The following is a 19706-nucleotide window of genomic DNA, read 5'->3' as shown; positions in this document are numbered from 1 at the left end:
TTTATAAACGGTTAAAGTGTTGCGTGGATACGAGAGTAGCGTGGTTTTGTTTGCCCTGCGGATGTCTCTGCTTCGTGTCCTCTGGAGGCTGGAGCCAGCGATGGTCGGTTCCCAAGTGTGAGATAGTTAGCTGCTGCGAGGACTTAGTTGTTACGCTTCAAGGGTTGAGTCCGGTCACATTTCCAGGCCTCAGAAGGTCACCACGAAACCACGTCCCTCAGCACAACGCCTGCTTCTTGGGCTTTTCTGAGCTTAAGTCGTAGTAATATAACGAAAACAAAACAAACAAAAAAAGCAATTACTGTGAGCAGCACACAGATGTGCCCTTTTAAACAACTTAATTTGAGTGTAATTTCTTGAATAAATGCTTTAAGCCAAAAGGGGATGATGGTGTGTTTTACTGTGACTTGTAAAAACTTGATGGTATTTTCCTTAAAACCTAGTTCCTAAATGGTGTCTGAGAACATTGCAAAGAAAGGTGGTCCTCTATGCTTTAAATCCTTTTCTTTAGTTATGTTTTTATCTGTGAAGCATACTTAAAATACATGTGTGATTTACATGTGTCTTCAAATGTTCTTAATTTATATTTAGGCAATGAAGGTATTTATTGATTTGTTACCTTAAGGTAATGATTTAAGTTGTGTGTGTTTCTCACTGGACAGAGTTGTCCAGTTTATCTTTCTTCTTTCATTAATCACAGGATACTTGTCTTGTTTTATGGTTAAAACCCCAGAAATTTACAATAGAAGTGTGTGCTGCTCTTGTTCATGGGATAAAAAAGTGCAAGTGAGACCACCAGTAATACTTGGCAGTTGATGTTTTGGAACATACGCAGAACATATTTGTATTCTGTGAGAGCTGGAACAGACTGAGCCAGATGATGTCATTATTCCATTTAAAACTTTTTCAGTTGGTACAAGTATGCATTTGGCTGCTGTAAATTCTTTTAAATGTTAAGTTTTCATTTACATGTGCTTCTTGGCATAGAGATGTAATTCTGAGGTGTGTTGGTTGTTTGGTTTTTTTGTAAAGTCAAGACTAGAGAGCGTCACAGACAGAGAAAATGAAAGAGAAACGAGCATGTGTAGTGTAGGAGAGCAAATAAAAAGGACAGGGTAGTAATGGAGGAACGAGAAGGAAATGACTTTGGAGTACCAGGAGTCAGTTGTGTCAGTGTGGTGTGGTTTTTCTGGTGACTCAGGTGTTCTAATCCTCCTTCAAGCAGACCGAGACATCACACTCGTGTTCAAAAGATTGCATCCTGCGTATTTTCTTAACTTTGAAGGCCACTTATTATATCTTATTTTACATTCCTATTTAGTTTGCATGTTTTACACGTTAAACTTGTTGATGCTTCCCACCTGAGAGAGTGAACTCTTACTTGAAATGATTTAATTTTTATCTAATCGGTAACTTCATATGTGTGGTGTCTGCTGTGGATTCTAGATCCTAATTATACACAAGAGCAGAAGGGCTGAGTGATGTTAATGCAGATGGTATCGATTGCTCTTCCCCTTTCAAACTTGTAATAGTTTGATGGGCTAGGAGGGCTTTGGTCCTTTCATCCCTGTCTCCAGCCAGTCCTGATGTGTGCTTTACAGTCAGGGGGTTTGCTTTAATTAAGTTAAATGTAGAAGATCGATGGTTGTCGACTCCAGTGCTCCAGGGCAATGAGAGTAGTTTCATCAAGGTAACCCTTGCTTCAGGGTGCATTTCTCTAGTGGTTATAAAATGAATTTGGAAGTTTCTCATGTACTATCAATTGACTTAAAAGCGTAATGGTGATTTTTAGAGGTACCTAGGGATGCAGGACAGAATTCTTCTTTCACTTGGAATGTTTTAGCTGTGAATCACTTTGTCCCTAGAGATGTGGAGATGAAAAATCACATCTGTGAATGATGCTTGGTGTGACATGGTGGAATTTGACAGTTTCAGGCCGCTTCCCTCCTGCACCATGCCTGCCCCCACCCCACTCCCTTAAACCACCATATGAAGGGCCTGGAAGCCTCACCTTCTTATCTATGTAATTGTTAGTGAGTATAATAGCCAGGAGGAAGTGTCCTGCTTTCTGGGTTTCCATATAAGATACTTTGCTTCATCAAAGGGCCTGAATGTTAAAGCTTTCCCATGTGTAAAAATGGCAATATTTGTTGTGTTGGGATTTTTTTTTTGTTCATTTCCCGCTGTTAATGAGAAGTTCTACTGGTAGAATTAAAATGGAACTGTTCGGTTACACTCTAGGTACACCCTCACCTAGTTTGCTTTCTTTTGCCACATCGAAATGAGCCACACAGCTATGAGAGTCATTAACCAGTATGACCAAGCCCCAGATCAGGGAACTTCAGATTCTAAAAGCACCATGACAGTTTAAACAGCAACGTGTAGCCAAGGGCTGATGGGACAGTTATCTCCTTGAAACAGATTCCCTTGGTGTGTAGGCTTAGGCAGCAAGCTTGGGAAATTTGCCCTCCTTCATGACCATCCAGTAACCTGAGATTCCACTTTTATTTCAAAATGCATAAACAACTAAGTTGTTGTTCTTGTTTTTTTTTAAGACGTTCTGCATCATCAATATTTTAACAATAGGCTGACTCAAAAGCATAAGGGAAACAGTTACTGGTGTCTGTTGGGGCTTGAGACTGTGCAGACTTGGAGAATGGAGCTTCGTGCTGGGGGAGACAGCAGCCCTGGGGCTCGTGGCTCCACGTTTGTAACCCTGGCGTAATGCAGGGGTGGTCTGGCAAAGGCTGGGTTTGGCTTGTAGTATGTATCACTTGTGTGTTGTTTCCGCAGATAAAGAGGTGATGGATCTGGTCTCCTGCTTCACCGTGGGGCTTACCAGACATACCAGCGAGCCTGCTTTTGGGGGCTGGTTGCACCTGCAGTGGTTGTTCACCTGGGTTCCGTTTTGTGTTTGTAGCAGATTTAACTCTGGTCTCCTAAGATGTTTTTCTTTGGCCTTATTGCTTAATTTACTGGTGGGCTGGATAGATTAACCTTAAACTTGGAACAAGGTTTCTTGACTGTGATTTGCTCAGATATGTACAGCTTAGTTTTCTTGTTTGTGTTTTTAAGTAGTTGTCTGGGAGCAGGTGGTCGGTCTTGTGTGAAGTGTCATGTGTCTGCTTCTGTCAGCTTACATGAAACTTCACCTTTCTGAGAACACTAGTGCTTTCTTTCCTTTTTGGTAAACGTGATTTTGCCCATCTATTGATCTTTACTGTCTGTATTTTCTTTGGTATATATTAATTTATTCTGCGTAGAGCTTCTAAGCTTTACGATTCTCATAGATGACGAAGAGCTGGACTAGGGATGATGGTCTTGGCATGTTTTGAGGTTGCTGTTTGGTTTTATTTTTCCTGTTCAGTCAACAGCAGAGCTAACTACAGAGAGCAGTATGAGGAAGTATCTCAGGCATAATGTTACGAAATTTTGGTGCCTAAATTTACATTTGATGTGTTTGTAGCATGTTTGCATCTGAAAATTGATTTTAAAATCTACTGGAGGAACTGAGGAAGAATCTGTGGAGATTCAGTATAAGCAGTATGGTTCATATGTGGGATTTAATCACATTTGCTGTGTTGGCTTTCAGCTAATGGAAGCTTGTCCCCAGCAAGTTCATTTGAAGTCAAGCCCTATGGCTTCTGCTGTTTGGGAATTAATCTTTAGGAATTAATGTCTGTTTCTGATATGAAAAGTCTCCAACCTGTGCTCTGGGTGTGTCAGTTTGAGGCTAATGAAAACAAGGAAGAAGTTGAGCATTTCAGAAATACCTTGTCTGAGGGTGTAGCCTGAAGTTTTCTTTTGGCAGCAGCATGCGTTTAAACCACTCCTGCTGTTTGTTTCTGTTCCAGTGCTGTCCTCTTTGGTTTGTGTTGGTAAAATACTCATTGGGTATGTGAAATGAACAGAGTTGTGAATTTCTAGATTAAAAATAACTGCTGGAAGTGCTTTCTTTATTTCTGGTGTTGACTGCTCAGCTTTGAAACATCCATCCTACCTCAGCTGAGATAAAAAGGGGCAGGAGGATGGTGGAGACCTTGCATTGTTTAAGTATGTGCTGCTGCAAGATTAGTTGATTAACCAAGCTACTTCTAAGTTTACTTAGGTGTTTAAATTTCTAGTACTGCAATACATCAATTGCTTGCCAGATCCCTAAAAAAAAAAAAAAAAAAAGTACTGTATAATGTCTTCATTCTCACTAGAATGTCTTTAATTCTGTTGCAGACTGTTACATTTGAGTTTCATGCTTTAATTAAGATGGGATATGAGTATAATTCTCCAGTAGTTTGAAAGTCCCTGTGTTACCATTGCTTTTATAGACTGTTGATGTATGTACGTGTGTGTGATTATTGAGCAGCCCTATTCTGAACGAGACACCCTGTTCCAGGTTTTGAAGTAACAGAACAAAAGGACAAATTATTCTCACACTAAAATAAGCAGCAGATGAATTGGAGTTTTCGATGGGCAAGGGAAGGATGAGGCAATGCTGGTTGGCATTAAGGGCTCATTATGCTAGCTCCTCATGTTCTTTTTATAGTAGATAGCATGGGAAAAAGAATTTTTGGAGGAGACAAGCAAGTGTATTTTGCAGGTGTTAGAGGGAACTCCATAAGGCTGGGGATGGTATTGGAGGAAGCACCTAGGTGCTTGTTTGAAAACCAAATACAAAAGCTTTTCTTTCTTTCTATAAAAACATCTGACTTCTTGAAACAATCTCGAATATCTCAGTGAAAACGGGCCTTGTTACTGTGTTGAGCTTTGCTTTGAGCTTTTTGTTGCAGTGAGTGTAATTATTTCTGCTTCCTTCTGACAGACCAAAGAGAACGCTGTACAGTAAGAAGTACGGAGTGGACCTCATCAGGTACACACATGCTGCCAACACTGTTGTGTATAGCTCCAACAAAATAGATGGTAAGTCATCCACTAGAGCTGAACATATTTCATTTCCTTACACTTGAAACTACAGGCCTGGATGAATAGCTGGGGAAAATTGTAGCAACTTTTCTGTGATAAATGCACTGTCAGAGATAGAGGAATTAATGGTTCAGCTCTAATGCACAACTCGGTGATATTCCCTTGAGCGTGGTTATGTGAGTTTTGTTCATTGCTGCAGTAACTGAGAGATTAAACATTGTTATGGTGGTAAAAGTTCTTCTCTACTGTTCTCTTTGCTGTTTGATGCCAGTGCTGTCATTCAGCCTCTGTGCTTTGGTTCCTTACGTGTGAAATGAGGTGGAAGGAGCATGTGGCCAGAAGGTGGGCTCAATGCCGCAGCTCTGCCTGGTGTGCCCACAAGCCAGCTGCAAAGGGAGGAGTACTTTTCAATCCTCTGTATGCAGCAGGGAGGGCAGGAAGTTCAGGTAACTCTGCAGACCACCAGCCAAGCCTGGAGGATGTCACAGATCTCTTCTGAGACTGGCTTTGCTTCTCTTAATCTATTTTTTTCCATGTAATAGAACACCCATTTTCATGCTGTTTCTCCACAGCCAGTGTCTGTGACAGCTACTCTTGGTAAATTGGTGACATCAAAGGGCTTCTAGAGCTTGGTGACATGCTCTCTGTCAATGTATTTGAGTTTAATTTAAAATTCAAATTGAAGAGCTGGCACAGATAGGTATATTAATTCTTCCTAAGGCTGGAGAAAGCTAGTATTCATTTCAAATTTTGACTCAGTTTTATGTGTTGTAGTCAGTGCCTGAGAGTTTTTCAGTGAACGAGTCTGGGAGCACAGCACTTTATAAATGGGTTTTAACATTGTATTTGTAAACTCATAATTATTTCTGGAATGGTGTCTTTGTTTTGGTTTTACCTTTGCAGAGATGGAGTTTGACAGTAGATATTGGTGCCTTGTGATGTGTGCTAGGTTATTTTAGGAATTTAAAAGAATATGAATGTAGAGTAGAGGGAAGTTAAGAGTTAGGAATTCAGGTTCAACTGGAACAAGCTGGGACTGAAACTAGAGGAACAAGGAAATTTCCAATGGAATTGCAGTTAATGGTGTAAAAGGATTAAAAATGTGATGGGAAGCACTTGCCTTTTTAGTCTGTTCCACAGCCTACTTTTTTTTCTACTACATTGTTTTTTACATCACATGTCTGGGTTGGCTGTTACTGAATTTACAATTAATAATTAAGGATTTTTAGTGTCATTTTGAGTTGTGAGTTTTTGTTTATAAGCACTGGCAAGACTTTTGTGTAACCAAAAGTAACCAAATCTTAAAAGTATTCATCCTGATGGTAACTTTATGATAAATACTCAATTAGAAGAAAAGAAAAAGATGTAATGTGAAAGTATTTGTTGCTGTTATGAGCCATAAGCCTCAGAAAACTGGCAGTGTGTTTTGTCAGGGTCCAGAGACTCTGTAGTCCCTGTTGCAGGCAGTCTGGGGCAAGGTGTATTGTGTTTAACCTGTTACACAGTTACTGGGAGGGAAAATGAACCCAGGAATGTGTTACGGGAGCGCTGGCATGTGCTCCTGAGTATGTTATGTGTTAAGAGTTGCTACCAGTCCAATTCTGAAAATTTCCTCAAGACCTTTCAGTATAGTTCCTCTTGCCTGATTCCAGGCTGAGGTAGTAGTTTGTACAGTTTGAGGGTCTATGATACCACCCGGTACAGAAGATAACTGTACAGGCCACTGCCTTGCCTGGGACAGAGCGCTGCCAGCACAACGGATCACAAAGGATCACGGCTTCTCAGTGCTTCCTCTGGAGCAAGAGAAGATGGAATTCTATGTGGATGCCTTGGAAATCAGGTAATGGCAGTTCTTGCAGGAAAAACTAGAGATGTGTCTTACGAGCATGCCTGAAGCCTGTTGGTTCTAGCTGTGATGGGATGTGACACCAGTGTTGAGGATTTATATTTTGCATAGCCACCTCAGGTTCTTAGAACCTTCCAGAATGGTTTGTCACCAGCGTCACGTTTCCAGCTTGATCAATCAGCTTTAGTTTGCTTGTGGAATACTGGAGGGAGGGTGGTCTGAGCCTCTGAGCTCGGCTTGATGTGAAACCTCCGGCAAAACAGGTAACTTGATAATTGTTTGACAGAAATTAAATTTTTATGAATGAGCCTTTCAAAAAGCTCTCATCACAGTAGCCCTTAGGATGTTAAATGCTCTCTGGGTATTGCATCCTGTTGGCTTTTGTTCTTCCAAGTAAAAAGTAAAACTGTTCTGTTCCCTCAGTTTTATCTTTGGAGCTGCAGCAGGACTTATTGCCACAGTCGGAGACTCCTGGCACTGTGTGGTGCAGGTGCACCATGCCAGTGTCTTCCATCCAGCTATGTCTTAAACTAGTGTCCTCCAAGGTATTTTGCAGATGTTGCTTCTGATATCAGAGGTTTAACTTCTGCTCTTTGTGTTTCATTGCTCGGATGGATTTGCAAATAAAGATTGTTGAAGCACAGAAGGCACTTTTTAGTGGTTTCCTTGTTCTTTTTTTAACAAGGATTTCTTTTAATCTTTTGAGAGTTTCAGCAGTATCTTCCAAAATTATGGGCTACTCTTGGTATGTTCATCTATACTCAGAATAAAATTGCAGCTTGAGACATTGTGCTGCTCTGATTTATCCAATGTTTTTAAGGTTGCTTTAAGTGGACTGAGCTTTAAATTACTCCCCTGTTCTCTTCTTGAAGCTTAACTGCTCTAAGTGCAGATGAATGTATGAAGCAGTTGATTTTCAGATTAAAAACAAAAAAAGAGAGACATTTGCCACTCATTAATGGGCTTGTCTTGGCTTTGGAGATCATATTTTTATCTTCTCTTCAGCCAAATGCTAGAATTGGCACATTTCCTGTGGTTACTGCTTAGCTGGAGACTTACTTGATAGAGTATACGTAGGCAAGACAGCAAGGTTCATGCTGTATAGCAAAAAATAAAAGTGGTAGTATCAACTTTGTGAATTTGATACTTTCAATTTTCTGAGAGCAATGGCCTGAAACCCACTGGTGCTTTTAGCAACTTTGAAATTAACTTACATAAACGACATGACATCTTGCCTTTAAGATGTGATATGATTTCAGACTACAGGAAGTATCTTTTACTGGTGCCTGATTTTCAGTTCTGTCTTGGAAGCTAAGTTGGTTTATGTCTGTTTCTAACTTGGTTCTGGTTCAAAGCCTGACTCAAAATCGAGTGAGCAGAGTTCTTGTCTGTGGCAGGGTTGCTGTTGCTGTGAGGAGCAAGTTTACTGTGTGACCACTTTGAGATAACGTTGAGCTCATGGTATAATAAAGCTCTCCTGGTTTGTTCCTGTTTTCAGATACAATCCGATACCTCTCTCTGCATGACAACAAATACATCCGCTATTTCCCGGGGCATACGAAAAGGTAAGGTGTGGCTCAGAGACACTACAGGAGGAGTGGAAATAATGACTGTAATGAGCTTGAGTTACGTTACACTCCACTCTGGTTTTTGCTTTGTAGAACTGTTCATGGCAATTTTGAGCCTGTGCACAACTTTTGGGATGGGTGTTGCTTCATTCACTTCTAGTGTTTCTGATGCCTGTGGCTGTCTGTGTTGCAGAGTGGTTGCTCTTTCCATGTCTCCAGTGGATGATACTTTTATTTCTGGATCCCTTGATAAAACTATTCGACTTTGGGATCTCCGCTCTCCAAATTGCCAGGTAGGATAATAAATTCTTGTGCAGAGTGTGTTGCATTTTTGGTTAGAAGGATGAAAAATGGATATGTGCTTGTTATAAAACAAAAATACTGCCAGAAATCTATGCTGCTGATGTAGTGTTGACACATTCCTGGAATGCTGAAGGAGCCTTGATCACAAATCTCTTTGAAATATGTATGTCACATGTGTAACACCACTCACTTTCACCTATTTCTGCTGGAGAGGCTCTGGGAAGAGCAAGAAGTAACACCTAGAGCTGATGAAACAAGAAGAGCTGGATGTCATCAGCTTGTTCATCAGGCTGCTACCCTATGCAGAGTGTGTCTGCTCTTGGCCAGCATCTCTCCTGGGTTGGGAATGCGTCTTATCTCAGTGGTTACAGTGCGTGTTTAATGCCTTGTTGCAATTAAATGTGATGAAGAAACTTATAACGTAAAGTAACAGAGCAGCCATATGGTCTCCCCCCCTCCTTGCATCACCTTTATTGTTCGTCAGACCTGTTTGTGGGCAGATTTAACTTTCTAGCAAGGCAAAACCTGGTTGGGTTTTTTAAAATTAATTTATTTTGCTGGAATACTTTACTTTTTTGGTGGAAACAGGCTTACGTGGCCTGAGAAAAGTACCAAAGCTGGCAGGAGGGGCAGGAATGAAAGACTAGGAGTAGAGGGGTTTTTTGTCGAATTGATTCGAACCTATATCTGGACACATCGTGCTGTGCTCTCGTATTTTCCCATCTCACTGGGACCATTTTGCTTATATGAGAGGGCTGTTTACTTATTCCAGTTGATGTAACTGTGATTGCAAGAGGAACAAAAGGTTACATTTCTTCCAAAATGGTTTTATCTCTTAAAACCAAGCTTTTCCCAACAAGAAATCTGGATTTTTGCCTTTCTGTAGGAGCATGCCTTTAATGCCAGTGTGTAAGTTTGCCGTGGGATGAATCTCAGTCTCAGAGTTGCTACAGATGAGACAGAGCTGTAAATTCAGTGATTTATGCTAATGCCTGAAGTTGTAAGAGTGGTAAATCTCGGACTTGTCACTGGAAGCTGCATCCAGCAGCTTGAAAAGAGGTTGGGGAAGTGTTACTTGTGATTTTCAGTTTGCCCATGAGATGGCAGCTGAAGTGCCCAGAAATATTATCGGGAAGCCAGAGCCTGAGTACTGGCTGCCTTACTGCCCAACCTTCAGAGATCACAGGGAGAACTGGCCCAAACTGGAAAGAAGAGAGCAGCAGTGAAGTCTCTAGACTTCTCTGGAGAAGAACAGTATTTTTTCTGAAATGCAGAATGTATTGTTGATTTAATCAAAGGTGGATTCTTACTTATATGCATGCAGTTACATTTGGCTAAAACACAAGAGACCTGCCAGTCAGGATACAGAAAATTACAGATCTCGTTGCATTTTTGCAAATTTTCTCAAGTCTTTTCTACTGTGTGAGTTCAGGAAAAGTTAACATTAAAAATAAGCACTGATAGCAATCTGTCAGTTCTTATATGTGAGGTCTGTTGGCTTCCAGAAGATGGGAGTTTTCATTAGACAGGCATGAAGAGTTCAGCATCAGTGTTCACTGGAGCTGTTTCTACTTGATTTCAGAATATCTTCTTTCCCTCTCCTTTGTGGCCATGAGTGATGGAGTGTCACCATCAATCCCAGCAGCAGTGTTCTGTGGTGCTGTCTGGTATGGTTATTAGTGTAGCCACATCATTCTCCCTTTGCTGGGTGCTTTTTGAGTGGATGACAGCTCAAAGGAGGTCTTGATTTGTTCTAGTGTAAACTTTGCCATTTGCAGCAAATGGCAATCACTGTGTAGGATCATCTGAAGCAGTCAGAGTTGCTTTTGACAAGCTGAGTTCTGAACCTTTGTAAAACCTCAAGATTTACAATTGAAATGCAGTTGCTCTGCCTGTAGGCTGCTGTCCTGCTCACAATGGGCTCAAAGGGTGCTGGTAGAAATGCAAGCATCAGTTTCACAAAATATTTTGGACTTTTTCCTAGGGTTTGATGCATCTCCAAGGGAAGCCTGTGTGTTCTTTTGACCCAGAAGGGTTGATTTTTGCTGCTGGAGTCAATTCTGAAATGGTGAAGCTTTATGATCTCCGTTCTTTTGACAAGGTGAGCTACTTCACTTCTTGAGCTTTTCAGCTTGCAAGAAGTAGTCTAAACTTGGTGCTTAGGGGCTAGATTTCCTTACTGCCCCTTACTGCCTGAGGTGCCTACTTGGCACCTAGAAAGTTTTTGCCAAGTACACATCTCACAGACAGGAAAGGATATGGGCTCTCACCAAATCCTGAAATCCACTCTTGAACCAATGTTAAAGGTTGCTCCTCCTAACTTGTTAACCTGTTGCTGTTTAGGCTTTTTGTTGTTGATGCATTTTGGTGTTTGGAGTTTTTTTTTTTGCCTTGCTGTTCATTTTGGAAGAACACTGGTGAAGGTGGAGCAAAGATGGATAAAAAGGATGGAAATTTCAAAGGCAGCTGTAACTGGGTGGGCAGCTGAACTGGCTGAGCACTGGGCATAGTTAGTTGCATGGCTTTTGAGAAGTCAGATGATGGTAACGCTGGCTCAGGCTCTTTCTCTAGCTCCAGTTAGTGGCCTTGTTTGAAAACTTCGTTCTACCTCAAATTTATATCTGCTGTTGAGTGTGGTAGGGTATGGGACTGTTGTGTGTTGAAACACCCTACCGTGGTTCTTCTTTGCTATGGAAACTGTGGTTTTATACTTGTTTGAAACCCACACATGAAGTGACATTGTTCTCCCATGGCACTTTCCATTGGTATCTTAGGACTAAAGATTTTCTTTTAAAATAATCTTAAACTTTTCCCTGGGCTAATGTTAAAAGCAGACTCTTGTTAGCAGCAGCACATGTGGAGTCTATGTCCTATTTCCCTTTTTTTTCTTTGAAGGGGCCATTTGCTACATTCAAGATGCAGTATGATCGCACGTGTGAGTGGACAGGCCTGAAGTTCAGTAACGATGGCAAACTCATTCTCATATCGACTAATGGGGGGTTCATTCGACTAATTGATGCCTTTAAAGGAGCTATCCTGCACACGTTTGGGGTGAGCATCTTGCCTGTGTTACCTGCTTCAGACTTGGTGTTAGTTTTGGGAGCAGGTGCCCTTGGGTTGCAAGGTTACAGCGGACACACTCTTACTACATATTCTCCTGTTTTGTGCCATAGGGTTATAACAATAGTAAGGCTGTCACGCTGGAGGCGTCATTCACACCAGACTCTCAGTTCATCATGATAGGTAAGATAATTCTTCCTGGAAAGAATTTCAGTGCTCTGAAATCAGGTGTGTTACGTAGGACTAAAGGTGTGTCTGTTGGGAAGCAGAATGTATTTCAACAGCACAATGCAGCTGTAAGCTTGCTTTGCGTGGCAGTTTTCTGGTTTGCTAGTTCACTCAGCATTTTCTAGACTGAAATGTTAAAGAGCATGCAAGACAACTTGTGTATTTTCCTTTATATATGAATGCTATTCCAAAAAAGAGAAGGAACTGACAAACTGCTGTGGTGCTTGGTGACCTGTCACGTAACATGTCGGTGATCCTCACCCTGTGGCTAGGATGCGCTCGTGTGCTGCTTCAAAGTGCTGTGGGGCTGGATGTTGTGGCCTGCACCCTATGGTATGATGAGCAAGGCAACTCTCTGTGCTCAGGTGACTGGTCTCATAGCCAGGTGCCTTCGTACCCCTCTCAGGGACGTCACTGTGCTGGTGCGTGCTACCAGTGCCAGGGCAGCTGCGTTTTGTTCATATGGCTCTTGTAAAACCTCACATCTGCAGAACAAGCTCTGCTTCACCCTTGATAGAAGCAGTAGGCATCAGTCTGATGGCTCCCAGCATGTGGTTCTCTGGTCCAGACCCCCTTTCTCAGCCCCTGCAGGGGGGACTCTTGGGCGAGGTGGGTGGCCAGAAGCAGCAGCAGGTCCTGTGGGGCCGGTGATGCAGGCTGGGCACCCCCTGTAAGCATTTCAGTCACTGCTACACTCTGCTGCCCAACAGGACCCAGGAGCTTCTGTGTGGTGCTGCCCTCTCCCAGCACTTCATTTTGGTTCTTATTTGTATGGCTGGTACACCAGATATGTTTAACTTTGTGGTAATTGGTATCCAGATCCTCATTTTTCCTGGATGAGTGTTGGTCTTGGCAACATGACAGTTTTGTTCTGGCTGAGAACTTCCTGATTGCAGAGAAGAGGGGTGGGGTTCTTTAACCTGTCTCTGGAGAGCACTTTATTGCACATACTTACCTTCCTCTTGAGCCCTTCCAAATGAAAACTATAGTGGTAGAAGTTCCAAACCACTTATTTCCTAGTTCAGTTCTTACATATGGTTAAGTTGTCACTTACGGTGCTTGATTTTTCTTCCCTGAAAAGCTATATGTATAAATACATAAATTCTTTGTATTTTTATTAGGAATGCTATTTAAAATGAGGCTAAAGCAGAATTAAATCATAATATTAAGTGCTTGGCCTCTGAGTTTGTAAAATGCCATTTGAAAGCGAAGAGCCTGTCCCATTGTAGCAATGTGGAGAGTCAACGTCTGTAGTGAAGCTTTTGGTGTTTGGCATAGTGCCCTGAAATCTGGTTACCTTAGTGAGAAATCCTTTGATTTGATTCTGTGCCTACTTAGTGAAATATTTATCTCCTTTTGTGTCTGAACTGAGACCTTGTGTGAACAATGGCTCTTACACCCAGCTTTCAGCCTCTCACACGTCGGTGCTGGTTGGCAGGGGTCCTTCCTCCTCGGCTGGGTGGTGTCAGCTCTTCTTTTCTGCTGGGTGGCCATAGCTGTGACCTCTTTGCCAGACCAGCGTTGTGCTGCCTTGTGTGGTTGAGGCTCTGCCGTGCAGAGATCTAAACCTGGTGTTTGGATGCAGGTGTGTGAACTCTGGTGCTGCTTTGGAAATGCCCTAGTGATACTCTGAGAGTGTTAAAGGTTAAGCCGTGAAGATGAGGCATGTTTGTTCCTATGGTTCTGTGACAGAAAAGGTTCTGTTCTTCATGTTCTGTGCAGTCCTCTCTCATGTATCTTGTATATCTTTTCCACTCCTGCCCACAGGTTCGGAGGATGGGAAGATTCATGTTTGGAATGGGGAAAGTGGGATGAAGGTGGCTGTGCTGGATGGGAAACACACAGGTCCTATAACCTGTCTGCAGTTCAACCCAAAATTCATGACTTTTGCCAGCGCATGTTCCAATATGGTAAGGACAGTGTTCTAAGTTCCTCCTGGCTCACTGAGGTGCTGGCTCTTTTAGAAATTAACCTGAGAAGGCTCCGTGCCACTAGTGGGTATTCTCTTGGGCTTTGGCAAGAGCTGAGCCCTGTCTGCTAGGCGTGCATTGAGCCTTACCTGGCAGGCAGATGTGTGGGGCAGCATACCTGGCAAGGCAGTGTTTGAGCACACGTGAGAGCGGAGCACCAGGGGAGTGTGCATGCAGACGTGTGGGTTCTTTAGGTCACTGTGCACAGTTCCTGTTCTCAGTCTGTGTCAGACTGGCTTGCTCTGGAGAGCGTGCAGTGCAAACCAAACCAGTGCAACCTTAAACTGCTGCTGGGAGGGGGTTGCTGCCTCCTGCAGTGTGCTGTAGGAGTGATTTCTGTCCTGCCCTGTAAAAGATGTTCCTTCTCTCCTCTTCTGCAGGCCTTCTGGTTGCCAACTATCGATGACTAATTCCTACGCTGCAGCTGCTGTCCGATGACTTCCATGCAGCGATCCACCATTGCAAGCATAGTGTTGGAATTGCCTAGGTCTCCTAGACTGTGTTTCTGTTCCTGCACACATCTCCATACATCTTACCTTTATTTGCCGCATTTCTTTGCGAGGACTCCTCCGCTCGGCCTCCTGGCGTGTTCAGACCCAGCATGCTACATGTTCTTACCTTCCAGTCCGTGCCCAGCAGGCTTCAGCCGAAGTTGGAACTGACACAGTATTACTTTTAAGAGCAATGAAGTCTGTTTTATTTACAAAATGTTTGTGGCATTTTTTTAAGCTGTAATTGTGTGTTTTCTTTCTGTAAGTGCACGAGGCTGTTGATGTTCCAAGGTGGAATGTGCAGTTCCTTCTAGTGAACGCATGTTTTCACCTCTGGGATCTCTCTGGTTTCAGTCTGCAGGTGCAAAGTTCCTTCTGTGCCAAATGTGAACACTGATGGCTTTCAGCTTGGACAGCAGATGCTAGATTCTCTTGCCGTGGAACACACCACGAGAGCGGGTGACTGCAAATACACATGATACATCCTGTCATCCTCTTTTTGATGGTCCAGTGTGCAACAAACCATGCAGGTTTTGTCCACTACCAGTGCTTGCCGAAGGCTCCCTGCTGTTTGCTGTGCCAGCATCTGAGGGCACAGACAGTTCTGATGAGGTCCGGTCAGTGTCCCAAGCAATAAAGGAGTCTGTCAGCGGGAAGATGGAGAAACCAAACTGACTGAAAGCACAGTCTGCCTGTGTATTTTCATTATGTATCATCCTGGCTGGTCTTACTTGTAAATACCGTGGGGGGGAGGGCAGTGGGAATGGGCCATATTTTTTTACTTTTAGATATTAAAGACTATGATGTGGGCCAGTATTGTGGGGTGTCTGGACTGTTTACCTTCACCGATGCAGTTTTTCCTTCCTGGTTTGTAAATATGCTCAATTAAATTCTCCCCACACCAGGCTTAGACCTGTAGCCCTTTCTTGATAAAACTGACATGCACTTAGTTTGTCATGTGCTTCATTACAGGTCCTGGAGGTTTTCAGTCCCAAATGAGCAATGATTCCTTTGTCAGATGGTGTCTTCAGAATTTAATTTAAGAATCTTAGCTGTGACTGCTGGCTGTGCTTTGCTGCGGCCCTGCTCCAGGGGATGGGAGGGCTGTGCTCTCCTGCTGATTCAGAGGGCTTGTGAGTGAGTGACACGAAGGCTGGCAAGCTGGTCTTCAGGCCTGGTTCCAGTTTCTTGTTCCTGCAATGCTGCGTTGACCAAACACATCCACCAGCAGGCTGGGAGAGGTTCAGCATTAATGTGGCATTTGTTGTGTTCTTGCCTTTCAGACACAATTGATTTTATGTGCTGGGTCACAGCTTGGAAAGTTGATTCTTTCCCCCACCCAGTCAGGCATGCTTCCCCTCTCTGAAACGTAGAGTGCTGGTAAGGTGACAGGCACAGTCATGGGCGTGTTCTCTTTGCCAGTTCTGAAGTGCCAGTCCATCCTGGAAAACTGTGCTCAAGCACCTTCCCTTAAGTCACTTGTCCAGATGTTCCCCTATTACAGCAAAGTTTGTCTCAGCTGTGGGGCCCTGTATAGAATTCAGAGCGTCTCCCTGGACATGTGAATCATCTTGTGGAAGAGCTGCTGCTTCTTTTTAGATTTTCCTTGCGTTTTTGTTTTGCAGTGTGCTTGTGAGTGGCAATGTGCTGAGAGCTGGGTGGGGAGCGAGCCTTTCTCCTCCCTGGTTCCTTTGCAGTAGCAGCGAGCGTGGGCAGGACTGCCCACCTGAGGCCAGCCCATCAGATGGATGTTTGGGGTGGTGCTCTGCTTGAAACTCCTCCTCAGGCTCCCTGCTTACCTGTGCCGATGCTACCACACGAGTTCAGAGCTGTAATGGCTGGAATCAACAATCTTAAATGTCTTTTCCAGAGTAAACGATTATGATTTCTAATGGCATGGGTCTGTGATGTGAGCTGCCCTCCTGCAGACTGGAGGAGGGAAGGGAGGTGATGCTTTCGATCTTGCCAAGCAGGCCTTCTGTTGGAGATGCAGAGGAGTGGCCCACACTATTGCACCAGCATCCCTCTTCCTGTCCTGTACTGTCCCAAGTCACCTATGAATGCCCAGTGCAAAGGGAGGTGGTTATCTCCGCCCTCATGGTTGACACCCCACCTCTTAACTCCTTGTCATTGCATTTCAGGCTGCTTGGTGCTATTTTACCATTGTTAGGGTTTCCATAAGTAGCTGTATTTTGCAGCGGTTTGTACAATACAGGTATTTGGTGTTTGTGGTGCATTTTAACAGTTAAAATTTCAGCACTCATCTGTTGGGGTTTTACCAAGCCTGTTGCCTGAGGATGCAAACAGAGAGCCTCCGGTGATTTTTCTTGTTATTCTTCACAGGGAAGTGTCTGAAAGTCTTTTTATTCTAAAAATGCTCTTGGCTAACGTGGTTTGAGCACTTTTCTAGAGACTGTTGTTCATCTGTGTTCCGCTTGCAGTGTTGTAAAACATTGCGTGTTGCAGCGTGAAACGTTTAAGGAAGAGAGGACCAAAGGGCTGATCTAGGAGGACACATCAGTGGCTTTCCAGAGTAAGATAAATTCACAAGTTTGTGCACAACACAGCACTAATGCTCAGTTCCAAATCAAAGCTGAATGCTGATGGGCACCCACATGGGCAAAGACGTTCTTCCTGGTTGGTGGAGCACTAAGTGTTTTCCATTGGCCTTTAAAAGAGGGAAACATGCCAAGTATTGTGAAGGAACTTGAGTGTCACATTTCTTTCTAGGCTAGGAAAGGTGAATAAAGCCTTCAGTGCTGCTGGGTGCTCTTCTGAAAGTATGAAGACTGCAATTTCTGAGAAGTGCCTCATTAAAAATGGCATGCCTAAGTCTAACAGGGCCTGACCTTATGTAAATCCAAGCAGGAAACAGCATTCCCCCTCCAAAATTCACATTTAAGAGATTAATCCCTCCCCCCACATTCTCTGGGGTGAAGTAAAGACCTTTCTTCAAAGGGGAAGTGAGGCTCAAGAGCCCACATCTAAACAGGCAGTGCTGGTGGCTGAGCACACCTGCTTGGGCTGTAGATTTTTGAGTGTAATTCTTTTCTCCAACTTATAAGAGATTTTTTAAATTGAGGCTCCCAGGTCCTTGGTTAACATCCCAGCCCCTCCTCTGAGGGACACGGTAGCAAGTGAAATAGCAAGTTTGGAAGCAGCAGTGCATCTTTTCCAGTGCCTCTGGACTATATTTGTATTTTCTTAAGAGACTTCACCGTGGTTTCGGGTCAGGGGCTAGAATCCTGGCAAGCCTTTTGGAAACTGGCCTCTTTGGTCGTGGGCTGCTATGGGGAGTTTGACTCCTAGGTGGTATCTGCCACATGAGTGTAAATACATGAAGTCAAATTATGCTTTGTCACAAAATACAACGTTTGTGGAGAATTCAGTGTTGTGGCTGTCAACAATAAATATTTTGTAGAGAGATCTGTAAGTTCTACCTTTGTCCAGTGTGATACACCTTGCTGGTTTCTTAGAAGGAAAATCATCCATTTTCTAAAAACCAGCCCTTCATTTTGGAAAGTCAGAAGCTCTGTAGTGGAAATTGTGATGCTCTGAAGCTATCTTCACATAAATTGCCCATTTAAAGAGTTTTTTTCTTCCCTAGGAATGTATCAGGACAAGGAAGCATACTTGTGACAGCTGTTTCTGAGGTGTGGTACCCTAAGCAGAGGGTCTGGAAAGAAGAGCTGAGCCCCTTCTTGGCATGAAGGTGGAGAAATAGCTCATTGGTTTGGAGTAACGGGAGACTTGGATCATGACAGCAAATTTATATCTAGCATTCCAGCTGCCATAGGGGGGATGGCAGCCAGCATCAAATTAACATGGGGAGACCCCCAACTTGAAAGGCTGGGGGAAAAGTGAAGCTGGAGTGCAACGGGTTTTGTCCTAACCCTTGCTTAAACCATGAGGAGGTGGCCAAGAAGGCTGCCTCATTCCTGGGCCCAGGCCTCTTGCTGCAGCAAATCCTCTTGACACCTGGCCCTCGGGGTAGCGCAAATACTTCTAAGTGAGAAATTGGGGTTTGGCAGACATAGCCAAGCAAAAACTCCCCTGTCATTTTCTAAGGCTGTTTCTCCATCTTGGGTAAAACATCTGACAGGAATAAAACCCACACTAAAATGCATGGATGGAAAAAAAAAAAAAAATTTAATTGAACTTTCATCCTTGTGGAATTTAAAGAGGCTGGGGTTTGTCTGGTTCACTAGGGAATCTTGCAACTCATGTAATGAATACTGAGCACTGAAGTGGGGACGGGGGGAGGTGGGGAGCTTGTCCAGACCTGAACTTGCCTGGCTAACAAAACAGGTTGAGGGGCAGATCCCCAAGAGTTTAAGGCACAGCTCTGGCATGTCTTCTGTGCTGCTGTTCCTGCTGTAATGAGTGCAAGTGCTTCAGATTCAGCCCTGCAGACAAACTTAAACTGGTTTTATTTTACTTTGAGCTCTTCTACTAAATCAGCTGATGTACTGGAATGCTTTGGTTCTTCTCATCAGTGCTACTGCTACAAAACCAGCTTTGTTGACAGACATGGCCTGAATTAATAGAAAAAGGCTTAGCAAGTGTTGTGGACTGAGATTTGTTAGAAATCTGTGCACTGCGTTACACACTAACACACTGAAATGCACTTAAGTACCAGTAAGGCAGATATCTTCAGACAGGAGGCTCCGGTGTGCCGACGCACAGCTTCATCTGCCTGCATCGTGTGTTTTGAGGGGGTGCTGCCTGCCAATGGCCACCTTCTCCAGAGGTCTGGGCTAGTGCTTCAGCGTGTGCCACGCAGGCACGGCTGTGCCCAGCACCATCTTGGCAGCAGCTCCTGAGTTCTCAGGACATCTCGTGGTGCAGCAAATGGATACCAGGCACGTTTGAGCTTAGGTAACCAGCTTTAACACAGCTCAGTTCCAGTCTGATTAAAAGCCAGCTCTTCAGACTGGTTCGATCTCAGCAGATCCTCACTCTTTGAATATTAAAAAGGGAGAGGGGTCACTGAAAATGTGGATTTGAGTCTCACTGGACCACAAAGACCTGAGAAACAGTACCCTTCAGCTTGTGTGGCCCACTTCACAATTTCTCCTTGGCTCAACAATGAGAAAGGAGTAAAGGGAATAATTTGTTGCCCACTGCTCCTGTTTTAAGTTCTTAAGGAGCTAATGTTCCTGTTGCTTTCCTGAAGAAGTGCTGGCTGTGCATTTTCGGGCTCCACTGGAGATGGTTTTGCTGGAAGACAGCATACATGCACAGCAGAAATCCCTCTGCCTCAGGCTGATGCCGAGTAACACTGCAATAGGGGGCACAGAGATGCTTCCTCTTGTGTCAACAG

At 43.6% G+C, this 19706-nt stretch overlaps 1 protein-coding gene across 1 annotated transcript; it reads left to right on the top strand.

Annotated features, from left to right (window-relative positions):
* Positions 1–4816: 4816 nt before the first annotated feature.
* On the top strand, positions 4817–14616 carry WDR82 (WD repeat domain 82; the record flags this gene model as incomplete). The annotated part of the gene is made up of 8 exons (XM_008937302.1): positions 4817–4914; positions 8262–8328; positions 8525–8624; positions 10619–10735; positions 11530–11685; positions 11808–11877; positions 13690–13832; positions 14273–14616. Coding segments are annotated over 8 exons (781 nt in total), but the record flags the coding sequence as incomplete, so codon positions are not given.
* Positions 14617–19706: the final 5090 nt, after the last annotated feature.

The sequence above is a fragment of the Merops nubicus genome, unplaced genomic scaffold (assembly GCF_000691845.1).
Source record: "Merops nubicus isolate BGI_N331 unplaced genomic scaffold, ASM69184v1 scaffold54093, whole genome shotgun sequence".
Classification (NCBI taxonomy): domain Eukaryota; kingdom Metazoa; phylum Chordata; class Aves; order Coraciiformes; family Meropidae; genus Merops; species Merops nubicus.
Note: the sequence above shows the minus strand (reverse complement) of the source record. Positions and strands in the feature narration are given on the sequence as shown.